This window comes from Physella acuta, unplaced genomic scaffold, assembly GCF_028476545.2.
Source record: "Physella acuta isolate Inbredline_101_S28 unplaced genomic scaffold, ASM2847654v3 ptg000013l, whole genome shotgun sequence".
Lineage (NCBI taxonomy): Eukaryota > Metazoa > Mollusca > Gastropoda > Physidae > Physella > Physella acuta.
The window spans coordinates 1,058,920-1,076,368 of NW_026731533.1; the positions used below are offsets into that span (position 1 = coordinate 1,058,920).

The following is a 17,449-nucleotide window of genomic DNA, read 5'->3' on the forward strand; positions in this document are numbered from 1 at the left end:
CGTGAATACCCCTTCCAAATTTTTATTGGCCATGCAAAATAAAAACAATAGTCTAGTTTAAATATGGCAGCGCCCATGGAGTAAAAATCTAGATCTAGAAGATCTAGATCTAAGTTTAGAATATCTATTTTTTTAAAAATATAAAATAATCTAGATCTATATTTAAAACAACAAACTAGGCCGACTTCTTACTAGAATTAGATCTAGCAGCCCCCTTACAAAGGTGGGTACACACTACTCACTACACATACCAGGCTTAGGCGGCTTAGGCTTAGCCGCTTAGGGCTAGGGCCTAGCTTAGGCCAGCTTACTGAGCTTAGGCCAGGGGCTTAGCCGGCGGCCGTTTAGCCTCATTATTACTCATTATATTACGAGTCATTAGTGAGTCATTGACTCATTAGGCTTAGCCTCCTTAGTAGTCCTTAGTCCTACCGCCTTATTAGACAATACTAGATAATTATTAGGGCCTAAGGGCGCCCTAACTAAGGGGTCGTCCATAAATGTCAAATGACGTCACACTCCTAGGGGTGAGGGGGGTCCGTAATTTTGTGCCGGTGTGTGATGGGGGGGGGGGGGGGGTTCAGATGGTGCAACGTCACACTTTTGCATTATATAAAAGCAATGTTAGAAAACGAATTTTAGATGCTATTTCGCGTTTTAGAAAACTGTTTTAATAAATTGTAATAGGAATTGTTTAAAATACTCTATTTTGACAGAGATCAGACAAGATTTTAGAAAAATATCGAAGTTTAAAAAAAAAATTCAACTGCAATTTTGAGTGGGGGTTGTAGGCTGAGGTCTGAGGTGTAACGTCATTTTTAGGGGGGTTCTGGCTTTTTGTAATGACGTGTGACGGAGTGGAGGGGGGGAGGTAAAAATCATTTTAAAAAGCGTGATGTCATTTATGGATGACGCCTAATCACTGAATGAATAAATTGAATAATGCCATGGAAAGTATTTGTAATTTGAAAATTTCATTTATTTAATTTTTATTTTTAGGGCAGGGCTTAGCCTATATATAAATCTGTTTTTGAAATAAAATTGCATTGTATAGCAACGATTTACAAAAGACAATAATTCTATTAGTTTTGGCTTGTAAAATGTAGGCCTGTATATATATATATATATATATATATATATATATATATATATATATATATATATATATATATATATATATATATATATATATATATTTTAAAGTTTAAAGCCGTGCCTTATTAGTATAATATATATTTATAATATATATAATAAAATAAGGAAAAAATATTTTCTCAAGTTCGTATTTAGTATTGTACTCGAAACATAAATTAAATTAGCTAGGCCTCAAGGAGACCAAATCAGGAAACCCAAAAAGAAATTCTAGACAGATTTTACTGAAAGTTATCTTCCCTTGTTCCCCTTATTTAGTTTACATACTAGCTTAGGGCAAATGCCAAATTTTAAAATCAATAAATAAATATGCCATTGCTGCAAAAATTCTAGATCTACTATAATTTTTACTGTCTAGTCAATTGGTCTGCTGGAATATATAGCCCGAAATGAAAAATTTCCGACCATATTATTAATCTATAGCAGGGGTCTCCAAACTTTTCAGCCTGAGGGCCGCATTAACTATCAAATATCAGTTCGGGGGCCAGAGTTTCTTTAAGGCATCTCTTAAGTGTCACGGCGCCCCCCCCCCCCCCCCCCCAAAGAACGTCTACCACCACCACCCCCCCCCCCCCCCCCCCCCGATTGTAGGAAAAAAAGTCACAGGAAAAAAAAACACAGGAAAAAAAAAACACAGAAAAAAAGTCACAGGAAAAAAAGTCACAGGAAAAAAAGTCACAGGAAAAAAGTCACAAATATATATTTGCATGATATTTGTTAATACTTTATGTATTAAATATTTAGAGAGTGCAAATTAACTTAGGATTAATTAAATGTAATGTAATGTGTGTAGGCTGTATAAGCATAGGAATTTTTATAATTCATCTAAAAATATTTATTATGAAGTATGTAGATTGTAATTATTTTAAACTTAGGATTAGTAGCATTTAATAGAATGCTCCAAAGTCCACGGTTTTCATCGTGTTTTTTTTAAAAAAACCAATATTAAATTACCGTGAAATAGTAAGTTCATCTGACTTGCTGCCCTCAACTCATGGCAACAATAGTTATGTTTAGTTCAACCACCTTTACTGCCCACATTTATCACGCTCATTACATAACAAAACTTAGGATCAAAACAGAAAGCCGACAAGGTTCAAAGGCTGTCATTGACGCGTAACGTCAACAACACTAAATATGTTCGGACAATGCCTACTGAGGAGAGGCCGACCAGAGAATAGCCTACGGCAAAATTTGCCTAAATTTCTTTTATAATTAACTTTTCTACCGCGTATTTAACTAAATACGTAACAAGTTGAGATTGTTGTGCAAAAACGTATGAAAACCCATCTGCCCTTCTATGAACGTGTCTCTAAGGAAGTCATTTTCCTGCAATTCAATGACCTCCAGCTGCAGTTCATCTTTGCAACTGGCCACATTTGCTTCAAATGTGCTTTGAAACAGTCTCACTTCTTCTGCCTATGAATCCAAGTCAGAAAACCGTTACTGAAACTGCAGCTGAAGGTCTTTAATGATCTCGTATGTAAATGACGTGAGGAACTCAGTGGTTGTTTCAGCCGTAAAGACCTTGCACTGCTGAAAGTGTGTCAAGTTGTTAGCCTGTACTTGTTCCAAAAACATGACAAGTCTGGATCTAAAGGCCTTTAGGTGGATGTATAGATCAGAAACTAGATTTCACTCTGTTGCCGTTTTAGGTTCAGAAAATTTAAATGACTAGTTATGTCTGCAGCAGAGGCCAATTTCTATACCCACTCTTCATCAGACAAAAATGGCTGTGACTTGCCTTTACTATCAGGAAGTCACCTATTTCTTTTCTTAGATACTCTGCTCAGAATTTTCTCGCAAAATTAGCAATCTTACTGATGCGAAATATGGTACATCTTGCGATTTTGTGTTTGTCTCTGAACTATCTATGGTTAGATATCCTCTCCGGTAACAGTGTCATACATTATATGTAGGGAAGCCAGCTCTTGTGTTATGTTCAGGTCTTCACCCACACGGCTCTAATGAACACAAGAAGTTGAGAAGTGGAACAGCTGCCCAGCGACTCATCCATTGCAATTGAAAAATGGCAAAACTTGCTTGAATTTTTTGCTATTTGAGTCGCAATGTTTTCACTAATGTCTGCAACACGGCGAGTAATTGTATTTGCACACAAAGCTACATTTTCAAATAGTTTTGAATTTTCTGTGCAAAGCTCCTCAGCCACCTCCAACAAACGTTTATTCAGTGGACAAAAAGATCGTCGCGGGCCGGATAAAATGACCTCGCGGGCCGCATCCGGCCCGCGGGCCGTAGTTTGGAGACCCCTGATCTATAGTATAGGGCTCCATTCCCAATAAACTATAACTTTATGCCATTTACCACTGTGAATAATATCTTACTTAGACTAATTAATATTAATAATAATATTCTAGGCCTACTGAATCTGCAAAAGGAGGTAGCCGTAGATTTTGTGAAGTTTAGTTGACTGTTAGTAGTGTTAGCCTAGCTAGGCCTAGATCTAAATTTTTATAAGTATATAACTATAAGAACAAATATTAAGATTTAAGTTAACTCTCATTCATATCTGCAATGCTATGTAGGCCTTAATGTTAATTACCATAATTATGCTCTTTTATTAATAGGCCTAGTAATTTTTAATTAATAATTAAGCATCACATTTTTGTCGTCTCAACTCTTTGGATACCCTGAAGGTAGATTTTGTATTATTTTTTTCATTACGTTAATCAACATTTGTTTTTTTAAGATGTCAGTCCTACCAAGTGACACAGGGCTGGATAAGATTGGCATAGCTACAGGAACTCACTTAAATATTGCCCTCACTACATCCACTGATCCGTTGAGTGCTATTCAAGAATTTCAGAACCTCAATGGTATCGATGCAGAATCTCTGAAGATCGCTCTGCCTTTCCTGGACTTGCATGGGGTGAAAAGGCTAACTCTCAACCTGTCGATTTTTGAAACTGTCAGAGAAAGGCTCTTGCAGGTGAGGCAGTAAATGCTATTTAGGTACAATTTGTTTGGGACTTCAAGTTGAAGTTATATTTTTTTATGTTAACAATAACCTAACAATAGTCCTAGCACAAAAAAAAATTCATACTACACCGTAATACCCTGTTGGTAGTTATTGATAGAGAAGCACTCAATTTAATTTTTAATTGACTTTTTTAATTTCAGAAAATTGCAAAGCTAGCTGATGAAACTGTATTGTAATGTTGGTAATGATAGAGGCGCCCAATTTAATTTTGAAAGTGATTTTTTGAATTTCAGAAAATTGCGGAGCTAGCTGATGACACTGTATTGTAATGTTGGTAATGATAGAAGTTCACAATTTTAAATTTTAAATTTTAATTTCAGAAAATTGCGGAGCTAGCTGATGACACTGTATTGTAATGTTGGTAATGATAGAAGTTCACAATTTTAAATTTTTAATTTTAATTTCAGAAAATTGCGGAGCTAGCTGATGACACTGTATTGTAATGTTGGTAATGATAGAAGTTCACAATTTTTAATTGACTTTTTTAATTTCAGAAAATTGCGGAGCTAGCTGATGACACTGTATTGTAATGTTGGTAATGATAGAAGTTCACAATTTTTAATTGACTTTTTTAATTTCAGAAAATTGCGGAGCTAGCTGATGACACTGTATTGTAATGTTGGTAATAATAGAAGTTCACAATTTTTAATTGACTTTTTTAATTTCAGAAAATTGCGGAGCTAGTTGATGACACTATATTTTAATGTTGTTAATGATAGAGGCGCCCAGTTTAATTTTTAATTGACTTTTTTAATTTCAGAAAATTGCGGAGCTAGCTGCAAGCAGTGAGCCTGATGCCATCCAGAAGCTTGAGACCCTGCTGGACAACAGCTTTCCTGCCATCAAAAACAAGGACATCAGACCTGTGGTCCTGGCCGTGATGAAACATCTCCCTAAAGTAAAAGATGAGTACCTGCAGCAGCTGCTAGATGACAAAGTAGGTCACTTACAATGGTTGCTGGCTTACTAGGTCATTAAAAAAAATTAAAATGTAGGTCAAATAAAACAGCTGGATGACAAAGTAGGTTGCTTACAATGGATGCTGACTTACTAGGTCATTAAAACAATTAAAATGTAGCTAGATGACAAAGTAGGTCACTTACAATGGTTGCTGGTTTACTAGGTCATTAAAAACAATTAAAATGTAGGTCAGATAAAACAACTAGATGAAAAAGTAGGTCACATCAAATAGTTGCTGAATTACTAGGTACAACTTTTTTTCAAAAAGCTTAAATAAAATATATGTCACATAAAACATTAGCTAGATGGTTAAATATGTCGCTTAAAATAGTTAAACTGGCTAAACACAAATATTGACCTAAATATTTAGAACTTCCATATTGCCATATAGCTAAATGGTTAAATATGTCACTTAAAATAGCTTAACTAGCTAAAACACAAATATTGACTTAGATATTTAGGACTTCCATATTGCTAACATGCTTCCTTATCTTGATAGGAACTGTACAATGAAGCATCCACCGAAGTGAAGCGACAGATCTGGGAAAATAATCAAGCCCTGTTTGGTGACGAAGTTCAGCCTTTGCTGGCCAAATACTTGAAAGAGAAAGAGTGGTCTCTGTATCGTCATGACAGCCCCGGCCTCACATTTTTCTCCTCAAACCCAAAGCAGCGGAGGCAGAAAGAAACTTTGACGCAGCTCCTTGAGATGATTGGCTCTAACGTGAAGTTGTACGACATGGTGCTGCAGTTTCTACGGACACTCTTTTTGCGAACAAGAAATACGCACTATTGTACATTAAGGTGAACATTGTTGCCTTACTTGTACCATTACTTTTTTTACTAGTATATGATTAATTTTTTTTAGAGAAATGCACAAAGTTTAACAGTTGCTTCTTCAGCAAACATCTGTCAACCATGTTAAGAATGAATAGCTGCTAGTCTGCCAAAACACCGACAATTCAACTATGTTAAGTGTAAAACATTGACAAGGAGTTATTTTGTTATGGGTATCAGCACTTGGGGATGGAGTGGCCTAGCGGTAGAGAGCTGGACTGCTAACCCGAAAGTCTCGACTTCGAATCCGGGTTCAAGTCCCTGAGTCCACCCAACTCTGATGGGTACCTAACTCACGTTAGGGAAAGTAAAGACGGCTGGGCATAGTGCTGACCACACTATCTCTTCATATGCCGAGGTCACAGAAACAAGTGAACTCTACTTTACTTGCCCTATAGACCGTCAGGTTTGAAAAGGAACTTTACTTTTTTTTTATCAGCACTTGTCAGTGAGGAGTAAATAATCTGTATTGAAAAATGTAAGTTTTATGGGGAAAAAACTTTGAGCTGAATGTGGTTTATGTCATACATGACTTTGAGCTGAATGTTGTTTTGACCAGGGTGGAACTTCTGATGGCCATCCATGACCTGGAGCTGAACGCCATCTGCTCCAAAGACCCGTGCCACAAGTTCACCTGGTGCGTTGACGCCTGTATCAGGGAGAAAGCTGTCAACACAATGAGGGCTAGGGAGCTGCAAGGATTTTTAGATTCCGTTAAAAAAGGGCAAGAATTTGTTTTAGGGTAAGTGTGAATATTTTTTTCTTTTGCTCTTACTTTTAAATTGTAGCGTCTTAGACATGACTGGCTACATGGTATTTTTAGGTCATTAACTATTATTGGATATTTGTCCCATTTAATTTTAAATGTTTTTTGTTCTAAATGTTCTCTAGGTTCTTGGTTTGATGATTAAATTGTAACTAAATGTTTTTCAGTGACCTGTCTATGGTTCTGTCTGACCCTTATGCACTGAATATCATTCTACAGTCCTTGATGAAGATGTTACAAACTTGTGTCAACACAGATACATTACCTAGGGTAGGTAACACTTCTTGTTAAACTTTAAGTCAAATTATATTTCCCAACAGACCTACAACCCTCTGTTTGTTACTGTCCTATAGGACAACCATAACCTACAACCCTAAACCCTCTGTTACTATCCAACAGGACAACCCTGACCTACAACCCTCTATTTGTTACTGTCCTACAGGACAACCCTGACCTACAACCCTCTATTTGTTACTGTCCTACAGGACAACCCTGACCTACAACCCTCTATTTGTTACTGTCCTACAGGACAACCCTGACCTACAACCCTCTATTTGTTACTGTCCTACAGGACAACCCTGACCTACAACTCCTGTGCAGGATGACAGCTCTTGGCCTCAATGCCTGGGAGATGATTGACAGTGGAAATTTTAAAGAGCCAAAAATTGTAAGTTTAGCTTGTGATAAAGATTTTATTGTTTACATATTGATAAACCACAAAAATTGTAAGTTTAGATTGTGTTAAAGGTTCTATTGTTTAGATAATATAAGACCACAAAAATTGTAAGTTTAGCATGTGATAAAGATTCTATTGTCTAGATATTGATAGACCACAAAAATTGTAAGTTTAGCATGTGATAAAGATTCTATTGTTTACATATTGATAAACCACAAAAATTATAAGTTTAGCTTGTTGCAAAGATTCTATTGTTTAGATATTGATAGACCAAAAATGAACTGTCCTTAGATCCCATTTATTCAATTCAGAAAACTATTTTTAGATTTTACTTTTTATGAAAATATATTCCTTAGAATAAATAATAAGTTTTAAAGTATAAAATATACATTACTTTTTGTGATTACCCAAAAATAAAAAAAACAAGTTTAGCTTGTTGCAAAGATTCTATTGTTTAGATATTGATAGACCAAAAATGAACTGTCCTTAGATCCCATTTATTCAATTCAGAAAACTATTTTTAGATTTTACTTTTTATGAAAATATATTCCTTAGAATAAATAATAAGTTTTAAAGTATAAAATATACATTACTTTTTGTGATTACCCAAAAATAAAAAAAACAATTTATGTTAAACTAATGAAGATAAATTATTCTTATTTTTTCAAATATGGTTTCAATCTTCACAAAGTACCTTGTTTTAATTCTACAGGAACCAACATTCTTCACAAAGTACCTTGTTTTTACAGGAACCAACATTCTTCACAAAGTACCTTGTTTTAATTCTACAGGAACCAACATTCTTCACAAAGTACCTTTTTTTACAAGAACCAACATTCTTCACAAAGTACCTTGTTTTTACAGGAACCAACATTCTTCACAAAGTACCTTGCCTACATTGTGTCCCTGATGGCTGAAGATCAGATCAGGTTTTTCTCCTCCAAAATCCCCGGGGAGAAACCTTTAATGCCGCCCATCCCCCCAGACATGTACGCCAGCTGGATAAGTCAGAGTCCCCTGGCTAGTATGGTTGCCATGTACTACTGTTTACAGGTGTGTACATTTTTATTTGATGTCTATCAATAATTAATTTATTACCCCATTCTCTGATTTTGTCACACAACATCACAAAATCTCAAAGATGAACAACTTCACAACTTTCCTACTCTACCTGAATGACCATAAAGTTTGTGAAAACTAACCAAATCTATTGAACAGAACTAGAAATTTTTCATTTTAAATATTTAAATAAAACTATATTATTTTTTTAATTATTATTTTTAGCCGTTAAATGATTTCTTGTATGTTTTAATAAAGATGAATTTGAATAGTATGACAGCGGTACACATGTGTTTTATGTTTTAGTGTGCTAGGCTGTAAATTTGAATAGTAAGACAGCAGTACAGATCTATTTAATATTTTAGTGTGCTAGGCTATAAATTTGAATAGTATGACAGCAGTACGAATGTGTTTAATGTTTCAGTGTGCTCGGCTGAAGGACAGGCCGGCACTGGTTCAGATGCTGCCTACATTAATTCACTTTCAACTTGTGTTTAATGTTTCAGTGTGCTCGGCTGAAGGACAGACCTGCAGTGGTTCAGATGCTGCCAACATTAATCCATTGTGACAACGACCGGGCTTTCAGCGACACATTCCTCCATTGCTTGTCCTCGTACCTCATTCACATGAAAGATGAGTTTCAACATGAGGATTTTTGTTCAGCTGTTCTAGATGAGTTTTTCATGGTGAGTACTATCTAAACTGAGGCTTCACAGGTTATTTGTAGTTGTTAGTGTTTTTAGTGTACTACTTTTTTTTTATGGTGAGTACGAACTTGCTCAGAGTTTATAAGGATTTGCAGTCTGTGATTCTAGAGTAGCTTTTTTATGACTGCGTTACATGAGTCTTTCCTTGATGCATCTTGCAAGGATTTTTGCTATTCATGATGGGGGGTTCTTTAATGGTATCTTTCCCAGGACTTAGCTTGTTATATTTTGTTGTTTTGAAATACTAACACACAGAACAGGTCTCAACTCATTTTAAAATTGTAGTTTTGTTTGTGGACAAGTCCATCATAGCATTCAGTGACCACCTATTTGGCCAGACAACAACTGGACAGATCATGTGACATGTTGAGCTACAGCTGAGGTTAAACTTAAGAGCTAAGCTCTAATATAGATTTGGTCAGCTGCCAATGATGTCATTCATAGAGATATTCCTTAGCATTTTAAAAATCTCTTTTGCCAGTTTGTTAAATTTTCATAGTTGTGGTACCATTAGACCAATAGAAAAATATGGCCTTTAAAAATTACTTTTTAATACTTTGCCTTTTGTTTCATTAAAAATAGTCATAGTTAAAAAGGAGTAGTTTCCCTTTGTTTTGTATTCATTCATACATGCAACACAGAAGATTATAATTTAAAATAAAAAAATAGACAATTTTATTTCATAGCCAGCATCCTCGAGAGAACATGTGTTGCGACATTTACTACGTCTGCTTATGTACGTGCACCACAAAATGTCTCGGCCCAGGCTGGAAGCCATCATAGAAGATTTAGCCTCGGACAAAGATGTAAGTCATGTGAACGCTCAATTTAATCTTATAATTTCCTTGTGTCCAAAACTGCCTGCCTTGAAAAATTTTCCAATTCAGGGGTTTAAATGAAAAACAAAACAAATTTAATAGATTAAGTAAAAATTGTAATTTCCTATGTAAACAATATGGTAAAATTCATTGCCAACATACCGATGTCAGGTCACACTCCTTTTGTTGCCATTCTGAAATGTTTTCTACAATGATCCCTGTCCTATATATTACCCTAATATCTATATATATAATTCTCTTCTGGGAGCCCTAGAAAACAAGCTGCAAACGCGCTCCCTACCTCCCCACCCCTACATGGTTTTAGTGAGCTGTGTTCACTCTAAATGTTTACAAGCAGAGCCAACGATTTTAAACGTAGGGGGAGGGGGGGGGGGGGGGGGTTATGGTCCTTAACAAGCGCTACTTATAGTGTTTTAAAGAAATATTTTCAATGGCAGCGTTGTTACTGTCGAATTCATAAATTATGAATTACTGAAAAGTAGAAAAAACAACTAATTAGCGGTGTATGTTATGCCGCGGGCCGGCTCGTATATTTATATATAAGGCAAGTTTTGAGAGTTAAAGTAAATTATACTGTGGTTACAAGCTGTTTGTTTGTCACATTAACTAGATGTCCAAGTCATTAAGTTTGTTCTATGTATATCTAGATGTCAGTCACTTTGTTCTATGTATATCTAGATGTCCGAGTCAGTTCGCTCCACGCTTGAGATTTTGCAAGAAAAAATCTCCACCTTTGAGCCGAGTCCGATGCCAAGCCCAGAAAAACTAGACTCGCCTTTGATGAGTGTACCAGCCCCGACCCCAGCGCCACATCGGTGATGGACACGGTTGATTGATCACCAATTTATCACCATCATCCTCTCATGCCATATTACATGTTTCATTGCATTAGAAATAAATTTCATACCAAAATAAAATGTAGTTTCATTTTTTTTTACTATCAATATAAAAAGCGAGTAGATATCCTTTTAGATCTGATGAAGTAGAGTTCACTTGTTTCTGTCACCTGAACAATAAATAGCACAGTCAGTTTTGTGCCCAGACATTTTTCCCTAATTTAACTTAGTTACCCACCTGAGCTGGGTGGACTCAAACCCAAGATTGATTGGCAGTTGCATTCAACAGTGAATTTGTACAAATAAATATCACAAGAAATATCACATTTTCTATTTCCATTGCAAGCCCAATTTTAAATCCAAAGTAAGAATAAATCCATTTTCTACACTATAGGCCTAACACATTTCTAAGTTTACACAAGTGATCCAGAGACAACATTCCAGGAAATAACTGAGATTCTAATATTAAACTTCCTAATGAATATTGGCCAACTCTTAAAAAACAACCATGGACATAAGCAAACATTTTGGGACAGCTTTATTACTCAAAACTTTTTAACATTTGCCATGTAAATAAAAAAACTGAATTAAAAATTACAAAACAAAAGATCTGCCATTTTTTCTAGTGTACTACACATAGGACACACCACACTTGATCATTCATCACTTTCTGGTCAACCACAAAAATTTACATCAATGGAGAGATTTTTATCTGGCTTGTTTTAACTGAGTTTTAAGTACATCTTTGTAATATAATTCTTACCCCCAGTAGCTCCTCTACATTAGATTTAAAAAACATTTGTTTACCTGTGTGAGTTTTAAAGTGTGGGGATAGCTTGTAATTGTACTGACAAATTACCTAACTTGCTGTGTATAGTGTGTTGACACATACTTGACATTGTGGGAGTGTTGTAATTTTTCTGCTGACTAAAGGAAATTAACGCGACAACCACTCACAATGATGCGGGTTATTATACCAAGAAAGAAAACTTACAAATTTTTAGCATACTGTTGCAAATAACAGCGTAACTTGATACATTTTATGGTGGATTAAGGTGGAGAGGGTCTCTGACCCCTAACAACCCTATGCAACTGCTTAAGTAAAGGCATTTTAAGACCTTCATGCCATTGTTCTACCTCAATAAATGCACATTGCTCAGTTTTAATTTCTTTTCTTACATGCATGTACTGTGGTCAGTAAAACTTCTTACAAGTTTTGAATCTTGAACTACTTTAAGCAGGAAATGTTAGTCATAACAATAAAAACAAAATTTTTAAAAGAGTATACAGTAAAATACTTTATGAACAGGTTATGAACAATTCCTGTGGAATTTTTTAAACTACCAGGTTGGAACATCTCCAAGTAGAGAAGATTCTAGTTTGGCCTACATTTATTATACACCTGTCAAGCACATGGTCTTTTTTAGGGAGTGTGGGGTAAACATTTATCATTTACTTTTTGCTGTACTGCTTCATCAAGAAAGACAGGACTTTAGGCTGGAAACAAATACCACCTGATGCACACATACATACACAGCCAGCATACAAATGTGTAGAAATACAATCATAAAATACACTGATATATTGTAACTATACATTATCACAAGATTTATCCCCATTGCTGCATTTAAAGTGCTTAAAGGGAAATAATTCATATGAAAGCTGAGAAAATATTTATTACATAAATTTATTATTGCAGAATAAAAACACATTCATGCTGTTAATGTGATCAGAATGAAGTTTTAGTACAAATGCAGGTTTAACTATACGCCCTGTGGCTAAGTGATGCATGGGATTTTTTTTCTTCTTAAATTGATTGATTTCAGATTAAATTAAAATTAAGTTCGAAAAAAAAAAAGGCACAAGAAAAATAGTTTCAAGGGGAAATAACTCACTTGGGCCAGGGGTGCAAAATGATAATTTAATGCCAAAAAAATCTTTCCTTGAATGTGACCAGAAAATAAATTACTTCGCTTGCCAGATTTAAAAGTGAAACAATTTTCATGCATCAGCAATGCCATTCACAATGTTCTTGCACAGTGCTTTATCTTTGTTTTCTCTTGGGCCTCTTGCTCTATCGGACTCATGTTTTTTTTTAACAAATTAAAATAAGGATACTGTATTAAATTTTATTTTAAGTGAATAAAAATAAACCAGAAAGTTAAAAATAATGATAAAATACAGCATTTTTTATGTAAATCGTACAGAAAATTTTATTCTTGAGCTTAGACTTTGACTTGCTTCAATAGTGACAGTTTTTTCTACATTAAAAAGTAAATATTCCTTTGAGAAATTTTAAAGATAAATTTTTTAGGGTTCCATAATTTTAATCCTTGCAGAAAGAACTTTTAATCCTTTGTTTTAGTTAATTTGAATGGATTTTGATGTTTGTGGCACATGATATTTTTTAGTATGTGGGAATGAGATAGAACTTAATGACTAAGTGACTGCAAAAAAAAAATGTTTTTCTGGCCCAAAGAAGTAAACAGCATTTAGATTTATTTTAAACTTCAAAAAGTATGGGCTATGGACCTATCTAAAGTAGGCCTATATCCACTTCCCGTACCTTAAAATATGGCCAGATAAATTTGTGTCTTATCCCAAAAAAAAAGAATACTATCACCATGAAAAAAATTAACATTTCCCCATGATGATCAACAACAAGCATTGATGTGTACAAGTAAAGCTCACAAAGGTAAAATGTCATGATGCCACATTTTCTCAATTCAGACAACCCAGCAAAACTGACAATAAATCCAAGCTAAAAAATATCAATTGAAACATTACAGATAATTGTTTAAAAATTAAAATATACATTGCACGCATGTCAAATAACCTGATTTGGTAATTAAGCTAATTAAAAACATTGTATAATATTAAAAACAAAGGATTTTAACAAGTGCTTTTAAAGGACTAATTAAAAATGATAAACAATTATTTAAAGTTTTATCTTTTTTATGTGTGCTGTGTAAATAATGGTATCTAGTGCTGCACTCAAGGCACTAAGATTGAAGTGTGACCTCAGTTAAGATAAGAACAATCTAACAGTGAAGTGTTACCTCAGTTACAATGAGAACAAAGGCTTAAAATTCCTACACTTGTACCAGTTAAGGCTCTGAGCCCCCCCAGGACCAGAGTCAATAAAAGTATCACATTTCTTTTACACCCGGCTATTCTATTTGAACAAGGATGGTGCTGATGATTTATAGACTATATTTACATCCCTGATAAGACAAAGATATTCCTAGAAAAATTGTAAGCTACCATTTTATTTAGTTTTATATTTTTAAATGAAAAAAAAATTCTGCTCATAAAAAAGGGGGATTTTAAAAATATTTTTGAAAAAAAATTGAGAAAGTGACAAGCTCTTTTTTTTTTAACTAGTTCACCATAAATTTTAAAGTGCAGTTGGGGGTGGGGGGGGGGTCTAGGTGAATGGGAGCAGATATAAAAAAAAACAACAACCAACAACTGAGCTTTCCAACACTCATTGGTTTAATGTAGTTTAAAAATTTCAAGCAAGGATTTACTGAACAAATCTTTTACAAGCACTGCATTCTTTTAAACAACTTGATCTGTACCCTGAATCCTTTCACACTATGTAGATTAGTATTTACAGTCATTATGCTAAAGGTCCCATATGAGAGATTTTTAAGTTGCTATGGCAATGGGTATGACATCTAAGTCACCACAAAGTAACAGAATAAAATGTGATTTTTTCCCCCTAGATGTCACTGCATGAACCAAGCTTGACCATCCAATCACAAGAAATAAAATTATCCAATCGTATTACAGTCCAGATCCTTGTTTTTATTTACATAACCTTTTTGCATTATACAGCAATACAAACTATGCAACAGAGTACAGCCTTGTTGAAAATATCCAAGAACAAATTCCAGTGAGAAAACTTTGGATGTATAACATTGCTGTTTGACTGAACACTGTCATTCCCATGTCCAATGTGTTCAAGACTTCCACAAAGACGACATCCGTGAATTTAAATATTGCAGAGCATCTTGTTTATCAGTGTGTATATTAATTAAGTACACAATTAATGGCCTGATTAAGTCACCATCTTAGCATTTTTGTATTAAAAATTTCACTGCTATACTGAATCAGAAATTGTTTATATAAGTAATCATCTGTTTAAAATCCAGGTCATGTTACGCTGACCTTATCCTCTGAATATATTACACCCAAAGTTCAAGGTCAGCTGTCATAAAATCAATGTCTGAAAGCCTCATCAACAGAGGAAACTTCTGATTGCTCCCCAGATGTCAGATATTCAGCGCCCTAAAAAATAGAAAACTAGATATCAAAAAAAGTTTTGAGATCTTTGTGGATTATAATTGTAATATGAAACTAATTGAATTCTTTTAGAATAAAATTGGTCATTAAAATGATCACATTGAAATAATTCACTAAACCACCAGGAGATTATTTAACACAAAATTTTTTAATCTCCATTTCTGTATCACTGAATGGTCACCACCCATTTGCATCTGTTACTTTGTCAGATAGAATGATCTAATTAAATGAAAGTAAAATAGAGCTCACACCTTTTCTATCTTCTCGTCCAACATTTTGAAGAATTCTATCTGGCTACTTGTAACACTGGGGAAGAAACATATTTTTTACAGTTTCTTTAAACTATTCATATTTCATGCCATTTAGACAATTACACATTTATGCATATTTTATGTTTATTCAACATTAGGTATCAATATGGAGCATGCGAAATAGAAAAAAAATTAAAGTAAATTTCTTTAAGTTTTAATTTTGTGAACATACTAAATTAACCAAATACAAAATTGTGAGAAGTAGCTGTGAAACAAACCAGGTTTTATTCCCACCTTTTGCATTGGTTGGCAATTTAGCACCCACAGTCAATTTTAAAAATAAAAATGACTTAGGGCCTAATCATAAAACTGAGGTAAAATATAGCACATTTTTTTCCCTTAAAATGGCCGTAATGCAAGATTTTTTTGCAAAGAAAATGTCAAGTCCAATCTCTATGTATCTAGATCTAGAATTTATTTACGAATCTTCCATTTTAAAAAAAACAAAACATCCATTTCAAAATGCAGGGTAGTTGAATCTGAAATTTAAGCTTTCTTAGAATCTGGATCAATCTTTAAGGTGTTTTTTGTTCCATGATATAAAGTAGGCTAATAAAATGTCATCCCCAATCTTTGCATAAAGAAGGCTAAAAAAAAATTCTTTTATTTTTTTTTTTTCCATGTGACTGAGACGCTTCATGAAGTGAGGAGAAACCACATCAATGCCTGACTTTACTTAATGGATATTTTCTCTGGATCCATCTCTCTCCCACAGTCTTGGGGCTACCTGCTCTAACTAGGCTGTCAATCAAACTACCTAGGTGAAGGTCACCGGATACTTACTGTATGATCTTGGAGGCCGTTAAAGATTTAAAATCTCTCATGGAAGTTTTTGATTGGGTTTCCTGGAATTGAAATATACACTGACTTAGCTTTAATTTATAATTTTATTTTCATTTCATTTTAATTCGAAAATAAGACAAGTAGAAATTTGTTATGAGATCTTTTCATGTTCAAATCACTCAGATTAAATGTGTAAGGGAAATAAGAAAGCAGTGTTTCTTCCAGACTTTTTTCTCCGGGGGGGCACTTGAAATCTTCGGGGGGGGGGGCGGTAAACTTTCTTCGGGGGGGCGGACACTGTTAAAAGTATATATTTTCTATATAAATTATATAAATTTCATTTCGTTCGGGGGGGCGGTAAAAATTTTTCGGGGGGGCTTTGCCCCCCCCGAAGAGATGCCTGGAAGAAACTCTGTAAGAAAGGTCAAATAATACATGAAAAATATAGCACTTCATTGTAGAGTGGCTTACAATTGCAACAGTTATTTATAATAAACTACATAGACTCTAGATCTAGATAGATGGGCTATGCGTTTAAACATTAGACATTATGGTTCGGTTATAGCTTTGTTTTTATATGAGCTATTAAGATTAAGTTATTTACTTAATGGCAATAAATGGTCGTCTTGTTATTTCAGAAAATTGCAATACTAAAAATCAGCCAATACATTCTTTTCAAAATAAATTTTTCTTCTTTATATATGGGCTAATTTGAGCTTACAGGCTTAGACATTTCGTTTGGAACTTCTAGCAAGTACGCTTTGTTCTGGGATTTAGTAGCACCATTTGATTTATCAACACCTCCAGCGGCAGCAGCAGTGGCGCCACCACCTGCACCTTTTGGGGAGGCATTCAGCGGTACCCCAATCTCCTCATTCCTTTCTTTCAGCTTGGACTTTCCGTTGGAAATTTTCTTGATAGAGTTGGATCTTTCTGGAAAAATTAGATTTATGAACATTACAACTGGTAATTTAAAGTGGATCAATATGACTATTAGGTTATTCATTGCTTCTCAGTCTAACGTTCTAGTTAATTGTTTCTGAAATTTTTAAATAAAAAGTAAATTAAATTCTTCCTATACTAGGTGATATCCAGTGGCTAATAGTGAGTATGGATAGAGTATGCGACAGAAAAATGCGCATACAGAAAAATGCGCATACAAAAAATGCGCAAACAGAAAAATGCGTAAACAGAAAAATGCGTTAACAGAAAAA

General features: G+C 34.5%; 2 protein-coding genes across 3 annotated transcripts; one reads left to right on the forward strand and one right to left on the reverse strand.

Moving 5' to 3' along the window:
• The first annotated feature begins 67 nt into the window (after window positions 1-67).
• LOC131936203 (negative elongation factor B) lies at window positions 68-10,899 on the forward strand. Of its 2 annotated transcripts, none has more exons than XM_059293120.1 (11): window positions 68-223; window positions 3,863-4,102; window positions 4,914-5,090; window positions 5,613-5,917; window positions 6,510-6,692; window positions 6,884-6,986; window positions 7,288-7,383; window positions 8,257-8,445; window positions 8,958-9,137; window positions 9,845-9,964; window positions 10,676-10,899. In XM_059293120.1, exons 2-11 carry the CDS (start codon window positions 3,863-3,865, stop codon window positions 10,814-10,816), a joined length of 1,734 nt encoding a protein of 577 aa, XP_059149103.1. In that variant the 5' UTR covers window positions 68-223; the 3' UTR covers window positions 10,817-10,899. The 2 variants fall into 2 exon arrangements, with proteins under 2 accessions (XP_059149103.1, XP_059149110.1); XM_059293127.1 differs by lacking the exon at window positions 68-223 and adding an exon at window positions 310-381.
• Window positions 10,900-11,354: 455 nt separating this feature from the next.
• LOC131935553 (uncharacterized) lies at window positions 11,355-17,168 on the reverse strand (the record flags this gene model as incomplete). The annotated part of the gene is made up of 4 exons (XM_059292009.1): window positions 11,355-15,126; window positions 15,393-15,447; window positions 16,236-16,297; window positions 16,957-17,168. Coding segments are annotated over 4 exons (398 nt in total), but the record flags the coding sequence as incomplete, so codon positions are not given.
• Between the last annotated feature and the right edge of the window lie 281 nt (window positions 17,169-17,449).